Source organism: Rhagoletis pomonella, unplaced genomic scaffold (assembly GCF_013731165.1).
Source record: "Rhagoletis pomonella isolate Grant_MI unplaced genomic scaffold, Rhpom_1.0 Rhpom_scaffold_01767, whole genome shotgun sequence".
Classification (NCBI taxonomy): domain Eukaryota; kingdom Metazoa; phylum Arthropoda; class Insecta; order Diptera; family Tephritidae; genus Rhagoletis; species Rhagoletis pomonella.
The window spans coordinates 11528-35843 of record NW_023460322.1 but is presented as its reverse complement, the minus strand read 5'-3'; the positions used below and the strand labels follow the sequence as shown (position 1 = coordinate 35843).

The window sequence follows — 24316 nt, the reverse complement described above, 5'->3', positions numbered from 1 at the left end:
ACGAGGCATTTACGCGTTTCCATAAATAACCCATGTTATATTTATTTCATTTATTTATTTATTTAAGTCTATGGTTTCACAATACCTTACAGACTAAATAGCAATTCACTGTATTAGGCGTAATGCGATTAGCAAAAGTATTTACATTCTTAACTCTAATTGGTAAATTAAATTCATTTAACGACCTTGTGATTGGCTTAGCTCAGAGTTTAATTGGTTTTGCACAGTTCTACATATACTAGGTCGTGGTGACGAAGGGAGGTACTTGGAGTATCGGGTTTTATGAGTGGTAATATTGATGGACAGTCAATAACACCATTCAGCACGTCGTGAAGAAACATCAATCCTGAAACTTTTATTCTGCTATTAAGACTGTGTAAATCGCTCAGTTTACGGCGCGAAGCATATGATGGAATCGGTTACTCAAATTTTATGTGACACAAAGCAAATTTAATTTTTTTTTTTTTAAACGCATATTCCAATTTCGATCTTACAAAAGAGTTACACAGGATTTTTTATTTATTTTTTTTTAATAAGGATCCCTGAATTCATTGCAATTTCGCTTTATAAAAGCTAGTGAAGAATATGCTTTGGGGATTATGTAATTCAGATGGTCAACGAACGTGAAAGAGGAGTCAAAAAGAACTCCAAGGTCCTTAATTTTATTAGAAGTGCTGTTGACAAAATTTGAAATACATATATACTATGTAAATATAAAATAGTAGCTTGAATTTTACAATAAATAACAGAATAGCACTTATCAATATTAATTTCTGACTTATTATGGCAACACCAGTTATACAAAGCACTTAACTTGTTTTGAAGAATCCCAATATCAAGGGAAATATTTGTCATATACAACATTTTTAAATCATCTGCATAGAGGGGATGCCTACATTGCTTAAAGCAGTTCCTTACGGAACTCCTGAGCTTGCAGTCAGCAGAAGCTGCATATTTTTACAACTATGTGTACAACTGGGAAATGTAATTTCGAATGAAATATTTAACATTGAATAAGAAAAAGGCCAAAGTATTGCAATTCTTCACTCACCGCCAGATTAATCTGCATGGCATCGACATCGGACAAAAAATGGGAAGCGGTCGGACTCGAATTTTTCCTCGAGTATTCGCGAGCACAGGGAAACGACTGGCGTGCTTTATTGAAGTCGACCAAAATTGATTTGGCGATTACTGGGACAAAGAAGAAGAAGAATCGTGTGCACAGTCGAACGAACGGACAGACACAATTTAAGAAAATAGCCGTCATTTTATGAAATACTCAAAACTTCGAGCTACTTGCCAGAGAAATGAGAGATCGATAACCCATTAGGCATCTAGCACACATTTATTTTAAATGACTTGATTCAGAAGGTATGTATGTATATCTGAGAAATGTCAAAGACGGATTAATTTTGTCTTATGCATGAAGAGTAAGATTAAGCTTAAAATAACTTCATTAGTACAGAGCCAGAAATCGACTTCAGCGCTTAGATACCGGGTTCAACTATCATGGTGGCTCATAAGTACAAAACATTATCCAAGTACTTGGTCTAGTAGTAGTTTAGTAGTAGAAGCAGATCTACCCGAGTTTGTGTATTTACAAATATATACATATGTGTATGTATTTACCCAGATGAAAAATGCGAATGCATTACCTTTTTCTGCCAAGAAAAGATTAACAGCTACGGTTGAATGAAGAGATGCATAGCAATGTGAGCAAGCGGAAGATGTGTAGTTTTGAAGCTACAAACAAAACAAAAAGTTTGAGAACTAACTCAACCCAACAAACACCAAAAAAAAAAATATTTCTCCAACCTTGGAGAAATTCATAGTTCTCAAGTTGATATCCAACATCATTCTCCAACTCATCTCTAACCGACGCGCAGATACGTAAAAAGTGATAGAGAAACGAAGTTTTAATTATCAAGTGAAAAACTAAAGCTATATAAAGAGAAAAATTACCAACAAAAAGTAAATAATCTAAAAGCATCTTCAAATAATCTTAAAAAAAAAGTAAAACGCGAAGTGAATTCAGTGGCAGAATTACTGTCGGACTGTATACTGTGAAGTGAATTATGGTAATACGATATTGATTTACTACATAATACAAAAGGAGTAATAAAATTAAAAAAAGAATATTTAAATTCATCTATGTATATATGTCATTTTAATCAAAAAGGTATAACTAATTTTACTAGTTCAATGATATGTTTGAGACCAATTGGAGAATTACATTGGAGTTCAAGTTGAGAACTAGCATTTTCTCAACTTGAGAAATATCTTAGTTCTCAGCTTAACCTCAAGTTGAGCGCAAACATAAATGTTTGTTGGGAAGTATGTATTTTTCTTACGTTATCTCAACAGCTGTATGTAGCCGAATGGATGCGTGTTCGTTTGGTCACGATTTCAAACCCTATGGCACAGACGTTTTTTTTTTTTATTTTTTTATTCTATAAATTTTTTATTTATTTATATGTAGCTTTTGAAATGACGTGCGACACATTACTTTCGTATGACAACGCTGTAGATAAATTCTTGCATCTTTTTGTGCATATACTATAGGATCTATCCATTATTTTTAGCATTTCCAAACATTACTTTTCTAACACTGAGTACTTTCAATAAATTGTTTGTGTGAGCAACTGCGTTCCTAAGTATTTGTATAAGTACTTAACTGTGCATGTACATTTGTTATGCACGACTGTCATCAAATCGTAATGCTGTTTTGTCTGTTTCTTTATGGAATTTCCCAATGTTTTTACGTTTGTATGCATCTGTACTAAAAGCATCTTACCTCCAAATGAGGTAAAAAAATTTTTTTTATTTTTTCTTGAATTTAGAACATTCGTAAACAAATTTATCATTAATAAATAAAAAGACAACGCGAAAAAGTTCGCGATACCCATCTTAACTTAAATGTATGGAAATACTTGTAGAAGATAATTAGCCATAAATGCATTTTATTCAAATAATTTTAATTTGCTAGATAGACACACATAGTGCAAGATTCACAGTTTAGCTATATTTTTGAAGTAATAACATTTCGTGTCACTCACAAACAAGATTCCAGCATGAAGGCAATGACCTTTTGTAAATAGCTGTCAATTGGTAACTAGCACGATTCGCGATGGTATTGAGGGAGTTTAATATCGTACTCGTTTAAATCCGTATCCCGTTTCATATACTACACGTATGTACATTAGACTGCATCACCCCCCATACGGAAAAAAAAATCGGTACCGTTTTTCCATTTGAATTATAAAATCTATTATATTTTAAGACGTCCACCAAAATATTGGGGAATAATATTAAGATTTACATGAGCTGGACCGATTTGAAAATACCTCCAAAAATGAAGTTTTTTATGAATACAAATATTTTCTTAAAGATATTCTTTGAAAAAATCCCCTCAAATTGCAAAACGGTTTAAGCTTAAAAAATTTACATAAAAATATTTTTAAAAAATTAAAAAGAAAATTAAACGGAATCGTAATAGTGAGATTTTTGATGTTGTTTTTTTAACTTTTTTCAAAGATTGGCATAAGAAAAACTCGAATAACTGAACCTAAACTCTTCCGATTTAGACTTGTGAGGTATCATTGGAAAGGTATTTTCTCACCCTTTTTATTTCTTTGCTAAGAAACGCATTCAAAGGATGAAAGAGAAAGGTAGGGTGAGCGAACATCATTCAAAGCTGAATTAAGATGTGCTGGTATTTGAAAAAAAAAAATTGGGACTTTTTTGCACATAAATAATAGTGGGAAAATACCTTTCTACCGAGATCCCATAAGTCTAAATCAGAATAGTTTTGGCCCATTTATTTACGTTTTTCGTAAATCAATCCTTGAAAAAAGTAAAAAAAAAAACAGCATTAAAAATCTCATTATTACATTGAAAAGATTTTTAAATATTTTTATGCAAATTTTTTTTTTGTGATCTGAGGGGACTTTTTTCAAAAAGTTCTTTAAGAAACTATTTTTATTCATAAAAAGCTTTATTCTTGAAGGTATTTTCAAATCGGCCCAGCTCGCTTAAATCTTAATACTTCTTCGAAATATTTTGGTGGACGTCTTAAAATATAATAAATTTTGTAGTCCCGGCGGAAAAACCGCAACTTTTTTTGGTGATGCAGTCTAATGCACATATATGTACATATGTATATATGTCCGATTTGTTTAGAATGTTGCCAATCCTTGACCAGCTGCAGCTCAGATTACTTTATTTGACTTATATGGTGTTTACATGAGGCGATTTTAGAGGCAACTTGAGTTGTTGCTTTCAACTAAAAGTTGCCTCTAAAATCGCTAGGGTGAACAGCCTTTCAACTAATCACTTCCAATTAAAATTGCCTGTAAAATCGACTCATTTAAACAGCGCATTAGTGATAAAATCAGGAGAGTGACGGTTACTTCTGATTCGTATAACAAAATACACTGTATGTATATACATATATAAGTATGTATAATAAATCGTCCCACCACTTTTACCATTCACTAGAAAAAGCAAAACTCCTACTGATAAAAAATAGCAATTATACATAGTGAAGTAAACAAAAACATACATATGTACATCTGTGAGCTTAAGTGTTGCTTTTACTTGCATATAGTACTACTTGCTGGAAGAATGGTATTCTCTTAGCGTCACACAACTGTTTTAGTATCTGACAATCAGTTAATACGCTACTAAAAATAATCGAAAACAAAGAAAATACGAGACGAAGCTCATCTTTTTTATAAATTTTTTATTATTATGTAGGAGCAAGATAAGCTGTGCAAATTACACTGGCGGCAGAAATAATAGACTCGTCGTACTTTTAAGAATTTTGGCTATATTTCTTTAGTTTATTTTGCGTTTAATATTTTTTTCTTATAAAAGTCTAGGTAGTTAAACAACAAATATCAGATAAATCCGCTTTTCAAACTTCGAACAAAAAATTATATAAATTCCACAAATCCTCACCAGATTTTCCAGATTTTTGTTGAGAATTTTTAGAAAAATGTTTGGTTGCAGTTTTGTAGCCCTTATATCTCAGAAAACTTTTCAAGAACGCCCTACTTCGGAATTTTATTGAAAAACACGCTATCTCAGAATTTGGTTGAAGAACGCCCTATCTCATAATTCGGCGGAGATAGGGCATTTTTCAATCAAATTATGAAATTGGGCATTCTTCAATCAAATTCTGAAGAAGGTCGTTCTTGAAAACTTTTCTTAGATAGGACATTTTCGAACTGGCTGCCGAGTTAGGTCGATCTTCAACTCAGCTATCGATTTTCACCTTATTAAATATATCGTATCGAAGAAATATCAAGTTTTATAAGCATTTTTGTTAATTTGCCTTTGTATTTGCATATAATTTAGCAAATCGCATGACAAGAGATACTTCTTTTTGTACGCATTCGGCGCCAGACTCAAACGCTTTGCTTCTTATCTATCTACATACATTAACAGAACAGACGAAGCGTAGCGCGTATCTTGTGTGCAAAAATATTGTGGTGCGAGTCGATGTTGGGTTCTCGAAGTGTACATATGTATGTACATCTAAAATACTGGTACCGTGCCTTCCATCTATCACAACATGACCGATTTGGTTCCTCGTTTGTTGATTCTGAGGCGGCCATATAGCTGAATGGATCTTCCTATGCCGGAACGTAGTGCTACATGCTGCGATGTTCCCGGTCCCGCTGAAGTCAGTCCGTTGTCGGATCCCTTCGTTGCCCCCCTGGATTAGAAACAAGTATTTGGTCGCCTCGTGCCTCTCTTTCGTCAGGGCATCGGCGCAAATGAACGGAATGTTGAAGAATATCGCTTTGATGAGGATTGTGGCCATAAACTCGTTCAGCGGGGTGAACTTTCGTACTCGGAGACGGAGTCTCTCTCCCACCACAAATCCGACACCGAACTTGCGCACCTACACATGGCAGCTGTGATAGACGTCGTAAGGCCCATTGTTTTGTCTACCTTGCCCTTCTAGCGGATTTATTGAATGACGCCGATGTCAGCCTGAGTCTTTTCCGAAGACATCAACGACCCTAACAAAATTTTGTAAGTTGCGCGTACTCGTTCGTTCTCAAAAGAATAAGTCTCAACCGAGGCAAGTTTGAACTATTCTTTGGCGTTTTTTTACCGTGGCGGAACCCAAGCCCAACGCACAACCTATTATTGGCGGTTTGCCTTCTCACATTAGCTCGCTTCCAAATGCGTGTTCGGTTGCTACACAGAGGATATTTAGTGTTAACACCTAAAGTCGTGAGCTGCTTGAACCGGATGCAAAGATTCGGTTTTGGTCACTCGCTGGTGAATTTGGTGACATCCAGAACCCGGAAATATCCCCCAGAAAATGTATTGGGTTATGTGAAAAGTCATTGCGTATTTCCTTATGTAGTTTTCAAAGAAATTTATTTACATATATAAATATAAAGGATAATTCAATGATATATTATCCGCTATGCTCGATGATATTTTGCCAGCTTTCGCTGAGCTTCATAGTTCCGCGTTCGTAGTAGTAGGACCTGTCTTTATCGGCGAAAAACTAAACCTTCTTAAATGAATGTAACTTTACTCTGTGTAAGGATTATTGACAACAAAAGCCACATGGAAGAAAAGTTCTGAACTAAAATGATGAATCCGCATTAAAATAAAAAATTATTTATTGAGTAATTTTAAAATTTTTTTCCACGGAATTAAAAGACATAACGACACTTTTTTTTTAGGGATTTGTAAATAGGTCTAACTTAAATTATAATAAGTTTTATAATTCCGGTGGAAAACCCGCAACTATTTGTGGCGAATCACCCTAATGTACATATGAATATAAATTACTACCGACCATAATCATTAATGCAATTTTTTTTTCGTTATTTCCACAGGTTATTGGTTCGAGAGGAACAGTATGTTGCATCCGTTTAATGTGGATTGAAAACATATGAATGAATACCTATACCGTATACGGCTCTAGTGTTGTCCTTCATAATGAGCACTTCTGAGACACGCAGTGAAACTGCTACTTCGGAAGAAGAGGATTTTAAGTTAAACATTCCGTATAATCTTGAAGATGTGGCACTTACGTCACCAAACAGCTTTAAATCGCAGAACCACCCCGCTTTTGAAACTATAGATAAAGAGGAAGATAATCCCAGCAATAGCTTCCAGTGTCGGATCTGGGAAAATGACGATGGTTTCATGGATGATAATATATCCGCCTTAGATGCAGCTGAATTTTCCGCAAGTACCTTGACTGATTCAAATTTACCAACATCGATTATGTGCACTGCATCGGATGTGATAGATGAGAAAGCATGTCAACCCAATAGGCCAGCACCTCTTACGAACACATTTCAATCTGAATTGAGGAACACAGACTTTTTCCAATTAACCGATTCACTGAGTGATGCTGATGTAGCATCCACAATTACCATTGAAGCTCTTACGAATTCCAATCGAATGCCAGCTTCGCATGCGTACAACAACAACAACAACATTGAGCAAGATATAAAATATTCACCCAGCGAAATGATGTTTGAATCACCGTCCACGTTACAATGCAATTACAATTCACCGCTCCCTCCACCACATGTACGTCCATCCATGCATCCGCCTGCTTCCTATGGACAGCCCTTGACGCCGACGCATTATGGAATGAGCAATAACAACTTTGCCCGGCCCCATCCACATCCACAAGCACAACAATCACTATATAGTGAATACCCGCATCCATCCGGTTACCATCCAAATATGTGGTACCCAAATGCACCATACGGCTCAGCGAGTAGCTGCTATCGAACTTACGGTGGTGGCCATCGGTACCCTAATTACGGCAGCTATTCTCACGACCCAATGCTGGATATGCTGCAGCTTTCCAACAGGTGAGTGCTATCACCTTCACTAAAAATTTTGTAAGTGTTAGTACCAAAAACAACTTTTTAAAAAGCTCTATCTGTTCTTGATTTTATTTTTAAATTATTTTTTACTTCTCTTATAAAATGGAAAATTTGTTGCTGAATAAAGATAGCGATATCTGTGTACATATGTACACTAGATCGGAGAACCTTACAAGCAGGCAAAAATAGTTCGCCATACACTCTGGCGAAATATGTTTTCACATAGAACATCCGTTTTTGTAATGTTTTTGGCCACCAGAAAACGTTGCATAATATCAAGCATTTTCCTTAAGCAGTGGACGAATGATAAAACCTATTTTGCATACGCACAAAAATCGTATACCATATACATATGTACATAGATATTCCATAGGGTCTCCCTTTGAAAATTCCGAATACTTCGCATACTTTTCAATATTTTGAGGGATTCGTGGTCGCTGTCGCATTTGTATCACGTGCTGGCGCTATACTTTGTATGTGAATGCGTTAAGTAAGGAATGGAATAATTCCGCGGATATACTTGCACGAGCTTCAACGCCGACAACCTACGCATTTAGCATCTTAACTCAGCAGGACGCTAATGAACCGCATCACATATGTATCTATGTATGTATATGCATATACCAGAGAACGGCACGAGTACACCGCAACATCGCATTGATACTCTTTTCATACTCGAGTATCATAATAATAATAACAATAATAATAATAATGGGACATAAGGGCATAAAGCGCTGTAACCTATAACCCTGAAATGGTCACTCCTACCTTAGGCTATTGATGATTCTGGATGGAGATGATAATATTTCTCCTAGGTTTCCTCTTCCAACTCACAGAATCTGCAGTTCGTCTCCTCAGAGAGTCCCATTTTGTGTAGATGGTACTTCAGCCAGCCAGCAGGGTCCTATCAGGTACCCAGTGAGAGTTCTTAAGCCCTCTCTGTTAAGATTTACCAGTCACTCAGAGATTCCACGAGAGGGAGTTATGAATCTTTTGGATTGCCTTTTGCCCTTTGTCGTGCGCCATTCACTTGCAATTTGCGAGTGCTCCCATCTCCTTAGAAACTCTGCCGTGTATTCTGTGGACCGACCATAGCAAGGCAAAGGGCTGATCAGGCACTATGGTTACCACAGGGTAACTCTGTTTTTGGTTCCTAGTTTTTCCAGCACCATCTTGCAAATGTCTACTAGTTTGTAACCCTTTTACAAGAGTCAAGAGCTCTTAACGCTGCCATAAGTGAAAATCGATTCTATCACCGTATTGAATAAGGTTTGGGGATAACCCATTCATTTACCATGGAGGCTTTGGCAAGCATAAAATGATCTCGTGGCTTTATTGTTAACCGTTGTGAGATGTCAGTTCCAGTTAAGTCTCTTGTCTGACATCAACCTAGATATTTCGCATCTTGTGCAAATTCAATCACTGTCTCAACCAATTTGGGTTTGAGTAAGTTGACCTTTCTTCTTTTGGAAAAACAGAAGTTGATGGATTTTATTGGCTAATTGACAGTTACGCTTAGGGAAAACTGCACACTGGAGCATAAAGTGTCCTCATTCCAGCCAGTGAGTATCATAAACTCCGCATCAGATATTTTCCGATGTTTACTGTATTCAGTTTATACTTACTTGGTGCTAAATACTTGTGATCACAGTGAAACTCTGCTCTTTTTGCTGTTAGCATATTTCCACCGCTTAAAAGCAGTGAGCGTAAAAATGGTACTAGAAAATATCCCACTCCAGTCTTTGTGTTCATACGCAAACGTTTTTAGAGTGAATGTTTTTAGAGTCAGAAAAATAGGCACTCGTGCTGTTCTCTGGTATATACATATGTATTTTCTGTGCAAAAATATAAGGGACCCCTATGGTTTTCAACGAACACTGGCACGAGTAATGTCGAATCAATTACTCTCTACTCGCAATGATAATTACACATAGTTATGTAGTTCTTTTTATAGAACCCATTCAGGAAAGTATATCCAAGGAGATGCGTTTGTTTACAGCACGACTCACTTTGTCTAGTTATTGTGGGGCAAGAACCAAGCAGCATTATGTGTAGTAATGAGCTTATTATTTAATTTCAAAGTTGCAAGTCACATTAAATGGCTACTTAAAGATCAGCAGATGAGCGCATGCGTCAATTGCAAAAAAAAAACATGCAAGGTTATGTTTAAGTTTGGCACCACCTTCATAATAATAATAAAAATAGATTGGCGCTTACACATAAATATGTTAGTGTTTGGCCGAGCTTCTCCTCCGATTTGTGCCATGCGCCATGATGTTGTCACACGAAGTGTGTTAAGAAAAAACCTTTTTGGTTAAATTTTTTGCGATGTTGCTTTGACCAGGGCCTGAACCCAGACGCTGCGGAGTCCTTCATACCCCCCCTTTTGTTCAACAGAAGGCCTCATACTCAGCAATCGAATAGACTCGGAACTGGTGACTAGGAGGGCCATTTATTCGACCAACCCTATACAGTTTTTCTTTTTTTGGTCTTTTATATACAAAGTCTAATGGGCTGATTATGGCAACTTAACGTAACTTACAGGCTCTCACTAAGACATTCTCATAAATGGATATTTCTTATAATTGAATGGCCGAAACTTAACGTAACGTAATGCCACGTCGAATCTGTTTCATTTTGATTTTCTAAGTTCTATGTTCCGTTAAGTTAAGTTGCCAAAATCAGGCTTTAAGAAAAAAAACACCTACAAAAGACTTGTGTGTCGCATGTACTTACATACATATCTCCCAAAGTTTACACTGCTGGCAAATGCAAAAAGGGATTAAAATTTTAAAACTAATTAAAAAGAAAATAAAAAATCATTTTTTCGCAAAACCTATAAAGGACCCTTTCATTAAAAAAAAAAACAACCTGTGCGACAGTTATTCGGAGCCACGCTGTATATTCCATTAAACCTCAAATACTTGTATGTAATATTATTATAAACAATGCTTTGCCTATATATTATCCCTCAGAATATTAATGTAAGGTTGCCGCATATTTTCGACTCTACAAAATTTAACTAAAACTACGCAATATGGATATCAAATGAAAAGTATTCCTGAGCACTTCAGTCCGAAAATATTTTCGACGAGTCTTGCCAGAGTTTTTTTTAATACAAAGTTGTATTTTGTTAATTTGAATGAGCTTTTTGTGAACGTACGCTCAAGATACATATGTACTCTTCATCCCAGCGTATCTCCAGCGTAGGTTGACTCATAATTTTTAAAGTAAAAAATTTACTTATTTTATAAAATCCAAATTATTTTTTAATTTTTTTGCAAAATATTAATTTTACAGCTATCCAGATAACCCGTATTTGATACCCAAACCTTGAAAGCTTTGCAAAGTATATGCGCTTCGATCAAAGCTCGGCCAAACTGGTATTTTATTCACTCATGTAGTACAAGGTAAGACTATGTATAGTCTTTTGGAGGTATACTTCAAATTAGATACATTTTCACAAAGATTAACTTAAATCTATGTAAACAAGACATTAAATTTAATATGAAAGATTGTATGAAATTAAATGCGAACGAATAAATATAACAAGGAAGATGAAAGTGTAAAGCCTTGATATCCTATAATCAGACAGTTTTAAAATATTTGTACATTTGGGACATGCAGTTCAATATGTCTAGTCCAGCCTTTAGAGACTCAGGAATTGAATTCTAGAATCCTGAAAAACTAGAAATTCAGATTTACATACTATACTACTACAAGATCTGCGGTCCTATTCCGACGAAATGGCAAAATTTGCCGAAATTACAATTCTCATAGCTAATTTTTGCGGGATACTACTTTAGGCAATGCGGTTATGACAGAGCAATTTTAACAAGATTTGTCAACACATTGGGAATAAAGGGGCTAGTAAATATAGCACGAATTCTGAACTTTACGTTTATTCACCCTGTTCTATATTTGTATTCATCTGATTAATATAATAATGATTATGTATGTATTTGTATGTACATTAGGCATAACAAAAGTTGTGTCAAGAACTTTAGCTCACATAAATCGGTTAATTACCAAAGAGAACAAGTCACCTTTTTTTCGATATAAAATTTTTGATGCAGTTCGGTTCGTTTAAAGGAGCTCTGTTGAACTGCATCACATTTGCAGTTTTTAGCCAAATTTTGTCAAAAATATTAGTTTTGTTGGATTTTCATCATTCCTCATCTCTACTCATAGGATATACATATGTATAGTTAAAAAGTCATATGCCTACAATGCACATACATAAGTATGTATGTATGGAGTTAAGTGAAAAACATAGCGAGATGAATTTTCTATCAAAGTGAATCTCAAATGGTTAACATTTTTTTTTTTCAAACAAACCATATTTGATGATTCTTGATTTACTTGCTTTAATTTACTTAATTAATTCGCATCGTTTTTGTTAATTTTGCAGTGGTCGCGAAGCAAGAAACCGAGCAGAGAAAAACAGACGTGATAAGCTGAATGGATCTATTCAAGAGTTATCTACAATGGTGCCACATGTAGCAGAATCTCCCAGGCGCGTGGATAAAACAGCGGTATTACGGTTTGCCGCCCATGGTTTGCGATTGCAGTACAGTAAGCTTTGCATAAATGTTTTATACAACAAACTACAATATAAGGCACTTTTAAGTATTTAACTAAAACTCATATTTTTGTTTACAATTTACAGTATTTGGAGAAAGCCTAAATCAGAATCGCCCGCAATACACGGAATCATTAATGAAAATGCTGGATAGGTTTTTCCTAGCAATAACATGCCATGGCCAAATCGTTCTAATCTCATCAAGCGTTGAACAACATTTGGGGCATTGTCAGGTAAAAAGAAATTTTTAATATCTGTATCATGAAACTAAAAAAGAAAACTCTGATTGTATCTTTCTAAACTACCCCAATCTGTCCCTGTGCAAATTCGAATGAATGCACTGTTATTGATGTAAAAGAAAGCTTTGGTGTACATACATACATACATATATGTAACATATCCCTGCAAAAAACTGTGCGACTACCCTGCAAAAAATGGGACTAATCCGGGATGACTCCGGGAGCTATCGCAAATGAGCATGCGACTAATACCACTTTTGATCTCTTTATATGGAATGAACTGTTCGCTTTTGTTCGAGCATGTCCTATGAAGAGACTAATTGTTCACATTTATACCCGAACGGGTATAAAAAGCGACTAGTCACTTTTAAAAAATAAAAATAAAAATTTGCGCCAGTTGAAATTCGAACCGGGGTGCTCAGTTTTGTTAGGCGAATATCCTCTCTGCGTGCCAACGCCGCACATGAAATTGCATTGACTAAGTGCGTACATATCATTAAATCCTTAATAGTACCCGTTAGAGATGAGTTGGGGACTAATTGATCTCCAATTATACCCATAAGAGATGAGTCGAGAGTAATTGATCTTCATTAGTACCCGTTTGAGACTAGTTGCGACTAATTAATGCCCTATTGTCCCCGATTGAGAGTAATCTCGAAATACTCTCTTTAGAGATTAGTCGCACAATTTTTTGCAGGGTAATTTCTAAAGAGAGTATTCCGAGATTACTCTCAATCGGGTACAATTGGGCATTAATTAGTCCCAACTGGTATCATACGGGTACTAATGGAGATCAATTAGTCCCCAACTCATCTCTAACGGGTACTATTAACGATTTAATGATATGTACGCTCTTAGTCAATGAAATTTCATGTGGGGCGTTGGCATACAGAGAGAGTATTCGCCTAACAAAACTGAGCACCCCGGTTCGAATCTCAGCTGGCGAAAATTTTTTTTAATTTTTAAAAGTGACTAGTCGCTTTTTATGCCCTTTCGGGTATAAATGTAAACAATTAGTCTCTTCATAGGACATGCCCGAACAAAATCGATCAGTTCATTCCATATAAAGAGATCAAAAGTGGTATTAGTCGCATGCTCCTTTGCGATTGCTCCCGGAGTCATCCCGGATTAGTCCCATTTTTTGCAGGGATCGTTTACCTTAATGTAGAAAGGTCCTATCTAACATTTTTGTTTCTTTAAAGAGTAGTTATTAAACTTTACAAAAACTACAGATCTTCTGTTGAGACTTTTTTTCATTACACTGGTTTTTAATAAATACAGAAACTAATTTTTTGATGTAGTAGTTGATTTTAAATTCGATTAAGTCATTTGTGAGGAATCTACCAGAGCTTAACTTCAAAATAAAATGAGTTAGGGCCTTTCTATATTAAGGGAACGATATGTAGCTACGATACTCGTATGAGATTTAATAGATAGCATTTTTTCCAACAGATTTTATAGAGTCGTCATCAATTTAAAGGAAAGCTGAATAGACAAATTTTTAAATTTATGGGAGAAACAAGAAACTCTGTTATTTTAAAACAACAACAACTAAATACATACTTATACAAATCCATCTTCTGTCCAACTTCTTCTTATGTGGCTCTTGGTCCGTCGCTACCCGTCGTCCATGTAAACGTGGCCATAGATATTGCATAGAATAGTTCCATATAAAATTATGGGTATTTTGATAGATTTTTAGAGCTTGCTTTTTGTTCGTCGAAAGGGAGCTCTACTTTTCAAAAGCCTACCCAGTTTGTGGTAACCTATTGCAGGAGTTCGCTTGACCTCCAGGCTGACGTTAAAGGTGGTATTGATGCTGGATCCCGGATAGACAAACCCCTTCACAATTTCAAAATATAACTGCCAAACAGTTTGCTTTCAGGAGGTCATACGTTATCTTATTTTGGTCTCGAATGGCGCGGAGAGTTCCTTCTCAACCTGAACGTAGCTAAGAGCTGCATTCAATGTCACTCTACATCGCCGTATTAGATTTCGGGGATTTGAGCTGATATTGTTCAACTACTTTTTGTTGCGATTTGTGACAATACGCTCACTGATCGGGGACAAGATGTCGGAGTTTCCGGCCAACAACAAATAACATACCAAATCTGATCATCACGTCTCCTTTACTGCGGCCGACCATTACAGTCCTTGTTTATATTTTTAATATTTTGGCGATTACACTTTTTCTAGGCGTTTGGCTGAGCCAATTGTGAGGTTCGTCTTGATGTTGTTACACATATGAAGGGATCTGCAGTTTTGCATCGCTTTCGAAAGGCAAATACATTTTATGTGAAGCTTTTTTATGGCCGGTTTCATGGCCAATACCTGCCGAGGAGCGAACCCAGGTCCTACGGTGTGATAGTACGCACCGCTAACCAATCAGTCTTAGCGGCCGCCACACACAACTCCGTCACTGGAAATTCTTTAAAAAGGCAATAGAGGTCAGGAAATTCACAAAAAGTTAATTTGTAGCAAAGATTAGAGCTGAAGCCTTTGCCGGACTAAATTGTTTTCGAAAACCATGACTTCTTCAAAATGAAAAAAAAAGAAAATGTATACGCTTGGTTCTTGAAGAAAAAAATCTGTCTATTCTCGTCGAGCGGGTGTTCATATTTCTGAATATCTTATGATAACTACACACGAGGCAACGGTTGACGCAACCAGGGCATAGAAACTCGTGTTACCGCGACCGTCGCCCGAAAATCAAAATATTTTGATATTTTGTGTTGGTTGCCGTGTCGGTTGCCTCGTGTGTGTCGTTGTGTATTGAGGTATTGAGTTTATTGGCTTAGTTCATTGAAAACAGTTGAGCTGAAAGCGTGTTTTGGTAGAAAACAAAATTTTATTCCGTATGTCCATTTCATAACAGAGCACTCGCTACTGAGGTTGCCGCAATGGTTGCCTCGTGTGTATTGAACAAGAGAAACAGATTGCCTCAACACGTTGCTTAAACGGTTGCCCCTAGTCCGCATTAGGAATCGATTCAGGCAACAAAAAATCGTTTTCGTTAAAAATTGTTTTTGGTCTTTTTATACCCGAGCGCACTTGTGCACAAGGGTATATTAATTTTGTTCACATAACGGTTGTTTGTAACAGCCAAAACGAATCGAGATAGATATAGACAAATGTATACATAAATGATCAGGATGAAAAAATAAATCGATTAAGCCATGTCTGTCTGTCCGTCCGTCTGTCCGTCTGTCCGTCTGTCCGTGTACACGATAACTCGAGCAAAAATTGAGATATCTCAACGAAATTTGGTACGTAGGTTTCCCTTAATCCAAGGTAGGTTGGTATTGAAAATGGGCGAAATCGGACTTTAACCACGCCCACTTCCCATATAACGGTAATTTCCAGAAATACGAAAACTGCGATATTTTAGTAACTACTGAAGATAATTTACTCAAAATTGATATTTACAATAATTTTTAGACGAAAAATAAGAATATTATAAATTTTTGGAAAATGGGCGTAGCCACGCCCACTTATGGTTACATGTGTATATCTTGGTAACCGCTGCACCAATTCCTTCCAAACTTAGCACAGCTGTTGGCCTTCGCACAACATATCAAATGGCCGAAAATTTTCAAAATCGCTCAATAACCACGCCTACTTCCCATATAACGGTAATTTTCAGAAATACGAAAACTGCGATATTTTAGTAACTACTGGAGATTATTCACTCAAAATTGATATTTATAATAAGTTTTAGATGAAAAATAAGAATATTATAAATTTTTGGAAAATGGGCGTAGCCACGCCCACTTATGGTTACATGTGTATATCTTGGTAACCGCTGCAGCAATTTCTTCCAAACTTGGCACAGTTGTTGGCCTTGGTACAGCATAAAAAATCGCAGAAACTTTTTAAAATCGGACAATAACCACGCCCACATCCCATATAACGGAGAGAAATACAAAATCTTCGATAAATCAGTAAATATTGAACGGTAAATTTCAGAAATGCTTGAAACTTCAATATTTCGAAATTGAAGGACGCTAATTTACTCAAAATTGATACACCCCGGCTTACCATCTAGCGCAAGGTTTCGGAAAGGTGAAAAAACATATATTTAATACTTGCGCCGGGTATTTAATGTTCGGCTCCGCCCGAACTTAGACTTTCTTACTTGTTCTAATTTAAATATAGTAAATAAATATTAAAATTTATTATTTAAATTTGTATGCTCACACATACTTACATATGTACACGTTTTCTTATTATATTCCAGACTGATTTATACGGGCAAAATATTTTAAATATTACCCATCCTGAAGATCACAGCATAATGAAACAACAATTAATACCTTCCAATGCCAATGAGCTTTTCGATACACAGGCCGATGATGAGTCTGGTGATGCACGACCTCGCACCAAAGAGGAGGAGGAGTACATCGATAAACGTTTGCGTGCGGACAAGCGAAGTTTCACTCTTAGGTTAATTGATAATGAAAATATCCACTTACACACGTGTATTTAAAATGGTAGTACGTCGTTTACAGATTGGCCCGGGCCGGTCCCCGTTCAGAACCAACTACATATGAAATTGTCAAGATAGAAGGAAATTTCAGACGCAGTGATGCGGCGCCGCGAGGCGTTAAAGTCAGCACATTTCCCTCCAATCTACCAATGATACGACGTTCCCGTGCTCGCGATGATACGATACCGTTGCACTCAATAAGTGGAAATGATATTGTAAGTTAATACATACATATGCACAATACATAAATGCTCAGCAAGAAAGCTAATGTTATCTCCATTAAGAAAACGAAACCCCTCTAAATTAATATTTTATTATTTTTATTGTCTGACACGAAAGGATATCAGATAGGCATGAAAGTGCTAGTCGCATAGTAAAAACTCTAAGGCTAGGTACATGACCTAGCGGATTCACGTCGCGCGATGCTAATAAAATCGCTACAAGCGATCAACTATACAAATTCATATGGCGGTGTTAATGATGATGCAGCGATTGATACTGAAATAAGAATTTGTGTAATTGATCGCTGGTAGTGATTATGATCGCATAGCGCGATGCTAGTTCGCTGAAAAATCGACTAGAAATTAGAGATGGGCACGGGACTAAATATTTAATCCCGATCCCGCCCTTCCCGAAATTGGATTTTTAAGTCCCGAACCCGCCCATCCCGACGTTTTTCAGAATTTTACCGCGGGTCCCGTGGGTCCCGATATCTATCTCTAAAGCAGGATACAAACGGATAACAAATTGAAACGAATTGTGTGTCTAGCGTGGTTCACAAACCGATCGAAGGTTCATGTCTTTTAAATTAATTTTAAATAATAATGAAAGATCTGACATCTTCCGATTATTTTGTTTTACTTTGCTGTTCGTTTTCGTCTCAATGAAATATTAAAAATGCATATTTCAAACGTAGTTTTTAATTATGATTTTGTGAATTTGCGGGGGTTGCGGTTTTATCGGGAGTTTCGGGAAAGGATTTTGGTCCCGTCCCGCCCGCCATATTTTTACATATCTTCCCGATACCGCCCATACAGGTCAATTTTAAATTAGTACCGAGGGTCGTGCGGGTCTGAGTTACACAAGGCGATTTCCTAAGCGTTTTAACATCGCCTGAAAAGTTGTAAGCGATTGTATCGCTTTCTAGAAAATTTAAACACAATCTACACAGGCGGTTTTGTTGAAATCGATGTTAAATCGCTTAGAAAATCGCCTTATTTAAATGCTGCTTAACCGCACATCTCCACAGGCAATCTGTTACATTATGTGAGGTTTCTTAATGGCGCTGGTCTACGTAAGAAATCGACAATCTAACGTCGGAAATCTTGACGTTCTATAAAAAGCTTGTTAACTCGAAATTCCTTATAGTCAGAAAAGACAAATAATTATTTTTGGGAACATGTTAATAATGTAGGGAAGGAAATCTTTTGTGGGGTTTGCAACGGATTGCAACGAAATATTTCGTCCGGAAGGTAAAAGACACATTTTGAACACACTACAGTATTATGTATAATAAATTTCGAAAGTTGCGCACAATTTCTTGAAAACATTGCAGGATCAGGTATTTTTTGATTAGAAATAGAAGGCGTATCAACTCAGTTCATTCGTAATCCCCGTATTTTAACTCTTTAGCCACCCCCAGCTAATTTTTTGTTTCAGACCTACATATAAAATGGAAGCGTCGAAACATAACGATCAATATGCATTAAAAAGTATTTGGAGCTACCGCCAATATGCGATATGCGTCCTGATTTGACTCCTAATGATTATTTATTTTTTATGAGAAGTTTTGTAATGATAGAAATAAGTGGCAAAATATTTTTTGGCTATACCGTACGGGCCTAATACATTCCATTCCAGTTGGGATCATTACGTCCCTAAAATGGCTTTTACACTGTGTCATCACATTTTCAAAAATTAACTCATATTTACATAGTTTCTACATATTTACTGTATGTACATATGTAGATATATGTATGTAACTTGTTTATACTACATAACTAAATTTGTGAATATAATTGTGACCATCGCTGTTACCCTTAGATATATGAAATAACCCTGCCCTAATTTTCCTTTAGGTGTTAATTGCAACGGCGCGTATAATTCGTCTACCCAAAGTAATAAACTGCGTCACGGCAGCCAACTCAATGGAGTACAAAACAAGACACTTAATTGATGGCAGTATTATTGACTGCGACCAAAGAATTGGACTTGTAGCCGGTTACATGACAGACGAAGTACGAGGCTTGAGTCCGTTCACCTTTATGCACCAGGATGATGTGCGATGGGTTATTGTAGCTCTGCGCCAAAGTAAGTACATCGCATACCCAAATACGAGCTATAAATACAGTAACTCACATTATTGATCACTTGGCAATTTTTTACAAACGGCCCTATGGAAAGGTGCTCCTCGCTAAAATACTGTAGTCAGCGTAGGCGACAACCATAATAGGGCCTAATATTTTTTATAATAAATTGTTTTCGTTATTTTTTTATAAAAATCTTTTTTATACCAATTTAGGCAAATTCAAAAAAATGTCATCTAAATTTCCAACTTTTTTACCATAATGTTTCGGCCTCTTTCCGGTGTGCAGTTTTATAGCCCATTTGATTGTATTACATATATTAGGTTTGTTCGTCGAGCAAAAAATTTGTACGAATTTGTACGAATTATCACGATTTTTGCCCAAATCGCGTTCGTGCAGACCAAAAAATTATCCAACACTCAAAAATTGTGAGAGCAAAGTGACAGTTCTCTTGGAGAGATGTTGCAAATTCTTGCTGGAAAAAATTTTGCCAGCAAGAATTTGCAAACACGAAAAACATGTGGTTGTGGCGCATGGTTGCATTTTTGTCTTCAATAATTTGAATAAATTAGTTCGTTAAATTTAAAAATTTATAAACACGAGCGATTTTTTTTATGAAAAACAAAAAGTAAATAATTGTTGATATAATTAATTTAGTTAATTCCAATGATTTGAACTTAATTCGGACGAAAAAAAAATGGTATTCGCTATCGGAATGCAATTGCAACCAGAGTCGATTTAAGAAACCCGACAGCTAGTACGATGAAGAAATTGAAATGTATGTTAAAGAAAGTCAGAACAACAAGAAATATACATGTATATCTTGGTTTTGGCCATCCGAAAGAATTTTAAAAATTCTATAAAAAAATGTTTATGTTTGAAATGCAACCGTGGACGCCAGCTGGCAGGGAAACTTGCAAATTCCTGCAAATTTGCGTTCGTGCAGAAATTTGCAAGTTTCTCAACATGAGAGAGAATTTGAGAAAATTTTTTCTTACTCTCTGATGTTTTGAGTGTTGGATAATTCTTGCTGGATTTTCGACGAACAAACCTATTAAAGTGTAAGTTGGAAGTAGCTAGGACTTAACGGTGATTTTTTTTATTAAATTTTGGTTCTGAAATTTTTTTTTTTCATATCACGCATAAGAGCAAAGCTCGCGCTGAAGCATTCATTTGCAAGTTACACTTTCGTATTTACAACCGGAAATAGCGTAGTTCGATACAGAGTATTCTTCTGCCCATACATATTTGTTTTTGGGGCGCCTAAAATACAGGTCGCGAACTACCGGTTGGACAGCACTGTGTTAGAGACTGCAATTGGTGCTACGGGGCGTATGCGTTACATACACAACTACGGGTATATGAGGCAGGCCACTTTTCTTCGCGCTATCCGAAGCGGCTTTAAAATTGACGAAAAGTAGGTGTCTCCCAATTGGCTTGTTGGAGGCTTCAGTTATTCCACAAATTATCATCGATATGACCTTATACGCAATGCTAAGAATGTTTATATCGCAGTAAGTGGCACAAGCAGCAAAGTACATAAGATTCCAGTCTTTGGAAACGAATTTATTAGATCAACAAGAATTCTTATAAAACCTATGCATTATATAAAGAAGTTAAAGGGACTAAAATTAAAAAAGAAAACACCAAAAATCAATGGCGCTACCAAGATTCTTCAAACTGGAAGTTTAGATTAAATTTTTTTTATTTGGAAATTTTGATTGTTATGGTATAAAATAGTTTTTACGAAAAGATATCGAAACCAATTTATTATGAGAAACATGGTAATTATTTTATAAAATCACCGTGTGATCAATTATGTGAGTTACTGTACACATGTGTGTATTGTTTTTTTAAAAAGCATATGCCAATTCATTCATACATATTCTTCTGTGTGGGTGCGTATTTGCAGTGTACGATTGCTATAGTTCATCTGGAGAGTCCACCTACAGACTCATAACCCGCAACGGTCACTTTATTTATCTGCGCTCAAAAGGCTACCTGGAAGTCCATAAAGAAACAAAAAAGGTGCATTCTTTCATTTGCATAAATACACTGCTCAGCGAAGAGGAGGGCAAACAGCGAATTCAAGAGATGAAAAATAAATTTTCTATGATTGTAAATACGAAAATTCCACAATCCTCCGTGGATGAGCCAGCCTCGAAGAATCCCCAACAACTGGAAAAAGCGGTTCTATGCCTTATACAAAACTTACAAAAATCGCCAATGGCAGAAGACGGAGAGGATGATGGCGACTCGTCCACAGAGAGTTATGGCAGCGAACATATGTCTCCAGAATTCGGTCCAACAACATCTGCGGCAGCAATGCATCATTATAACACCACCACCACCCCTCCAACACTATACTCATCGATACGTGCGGCAGCCTTTCATTTCGGAAGATCAGCGAAAACTCCACCGCTTGCGCTGGTGCCGCCCGAAGCTTCTTCCGTCAAAACATCCATATCGAAAGGTGCAGATGTAGTCAACGTAACTGTAGTTAAGCACTTGCAAAGCAATACACCATCACATTCGAAAGATACGGATGACTGTGAGGGTGGAACGCAATTTGATTTGCAAGCTGAGTCGGATGGAGCAGCACCACTTCGCGACAGCTGTTTATGTGCGGGTATGAAAGAAGAGTATTGTAACTATTGTCAAACACTGGAAAGTCAACTAGCAAGCTGCTCTTCACCTGCGCCTCCTGCGCCTACCACACACGCCACAGTCGTTGGCATTGCTGCAGACGTAGCTGGAAATAAGCGCAGTAGCGAACCGATATCCGGTCAAGAATTAAGGCTACCCAAAAAGCGTTTAAAGAGCACAGGTACTAAATAGGTTTTTGTCATTATTATTTTGCTTTTATTCAATTCGAGTGATTTACGTACAGAAATCGAGCATGTGCTTTCAAGCTCATTGGACCAATTAGGTAGAACGCTGGATGAACAACTGAATGCAGCAATTGAGCTAAGGGACGCGAGTAATAAGTACGAGATGCCTAATTCCACTCGAAGGATTGACGAAATAATGGTATGGTGGATGATGTGTTCTTTTGTTTTTGCATATTTTACTACTAATTATTTACGTTTTTAAATTTTAAGGAGGAACACCAAATGCAAAGTAAAATCTACGTAGACATCAAAAGTGAATACGAGGTTCAAAAACAAAATACGAGGGAAAGCATGCTAGCCACGACACTAACAGCATTAACGCCGCTAGCGTCACTTTCAAGTAATCAACAACAAATGCCATTGCAACAACATAGTGACGATGATAATGATGAGCAGACGGGGGAAAACTAAATTTTGTTGCCTACAAAATGATGGTGATGTTTATTCCGTTGTAGCCAATGATGGGTCGAGATGTAACTGCATCGAATTTTTCATTTGAGGTTTCACACTTTTATGGCACATATATGTAGATAACACAGGTTACAGAACGAAAGATCATCAATTCAAGGAATACAAAAAATACTTATGACAAATGACGCCTCTACAAGAAGCGAAACGGAAATGATATTCTCCACACAAATCTATCAAGATGGTCGGCACTTGGTTGCCAACTACCTCATTTTTTATGAAAATATCTCTAAAAATATGTAGTTTTTATTTTTTAATGGAAAAGAAAAGCAGTTGTACATTTGTATGCATGCACTGCATACATACATACATTGTAGATGTGTGAAATGCATACATACGTACCATACAATGTGAGGGTGCCATATCAATTACGCTTTTGGCAGTGTCTCACCATAGCGTATGAGTGATTTTTAAATTGCACATGCATATTAAGTACATAGTTATGTATGTGCATAAAGTGTGTATCATACTTCCGCTTGTACTTTTTTCAAGTAGCTTAAAAACGTAAATGAATCGGCTTGTGCAGTACACTGGTGCATACTATAGTCACTTATGAGTGTCAATCCATATTAAATCGGCCAATATTTGGAATCGACTATTCTTGATTTTTATGGATTTTGGTTAGAACTTTTCGTTTATCATATAAAAAAAAAAGTTCTGCCACAAGAAAAAATAGAAATTTTTTTAGCGAGTTAAAAATTTCCCGGATCTGCAAGTTAATTTTTTTTGGTCTCAAAAACTATTATAGTTCAACAATTTTTTGCTGGTCTCGTTTTATTTTGATATTCGGGGCTATATATAAAATAATTATCAAAAAAATCTAAAAATACAAATCCAATTTAAGAAAACGTAAAAACAACTTTGTTTTTAAAGCACCTTTAACTGATCTGAAAAGATGCTGCAATTTCATCAAGGTATTTTTACACCGATATGAACTTTCGAGCTTTAACAAAAATATTTTTTACAGAATCTTAATTAAAAAAAATAAAAAAGAAACTGATAAAAATGGCTTGACGTTTTTATAACCATAATAGTTTTTGAGATATATAGTCAAAAAATAAACTTGCAAACTCTCGGAAATACTGAAATTGTCAAAAATTACCGATTCCAACCATTGGTCGATTTGACATGGATTAGCCCATATATATATATATGTACATATGCAACTGCATTTACGCAAATTGAAAATAATCTATAGTCTATCTATCTGTATATGTATGTATGTTAAAGCAAAATACATATACATATGTATGTATGTGTATTTATTTTAAAATTTACACCCTACTTAAGGGCCGTTTTCACCACGTCTAGTTAACAACACTACCTGGAGGTAAATTCTTCAGTTGAGCACATCGACTGCTTTGTCGATCACATGCTATATGTATGCTGGGTGTCGATAACGTTGATAACGATGTTTAACTGTGAGTTAGAATTGACCAGACATGGGTAAACGGCCCTAAAAGAGAG

The 24316-nt window shown here is 36.2% G+C and overlaps 1 protein-coding gene across 1 annotated transcript; it reads left to right on the top strand.

Moving 5' to 3' along the window:
* Positions 1-1054: 1054 nt before the first annotated feature.
* Positions 1055-23425, top strand: LOC118752720. Its single transcript, XM_036487604.1, has 10 exons — positions 1055-1371; positions 6867-7862; positions 12289-12452; positions 12547-12692; positions 16936-17141; positions 17207-17399; positions 19263-19494; positions 21403-22317; positions 22381-22520; positions 22592-23425. Exons 2-10 carry the CDS (start codon positions 6970-6972, stop codon positions 22790-22792), a joined length of 3090 nt encoding a protein of 1029 aa, XP_036343497.1. The 5' UTR covers positions 1055-1371; positions 6867-6969; the 3' UTR covers positions 22793-23425.
* The last annotated feature ends 891 nt before the right edge of the window (positions 23426-24316 follow it).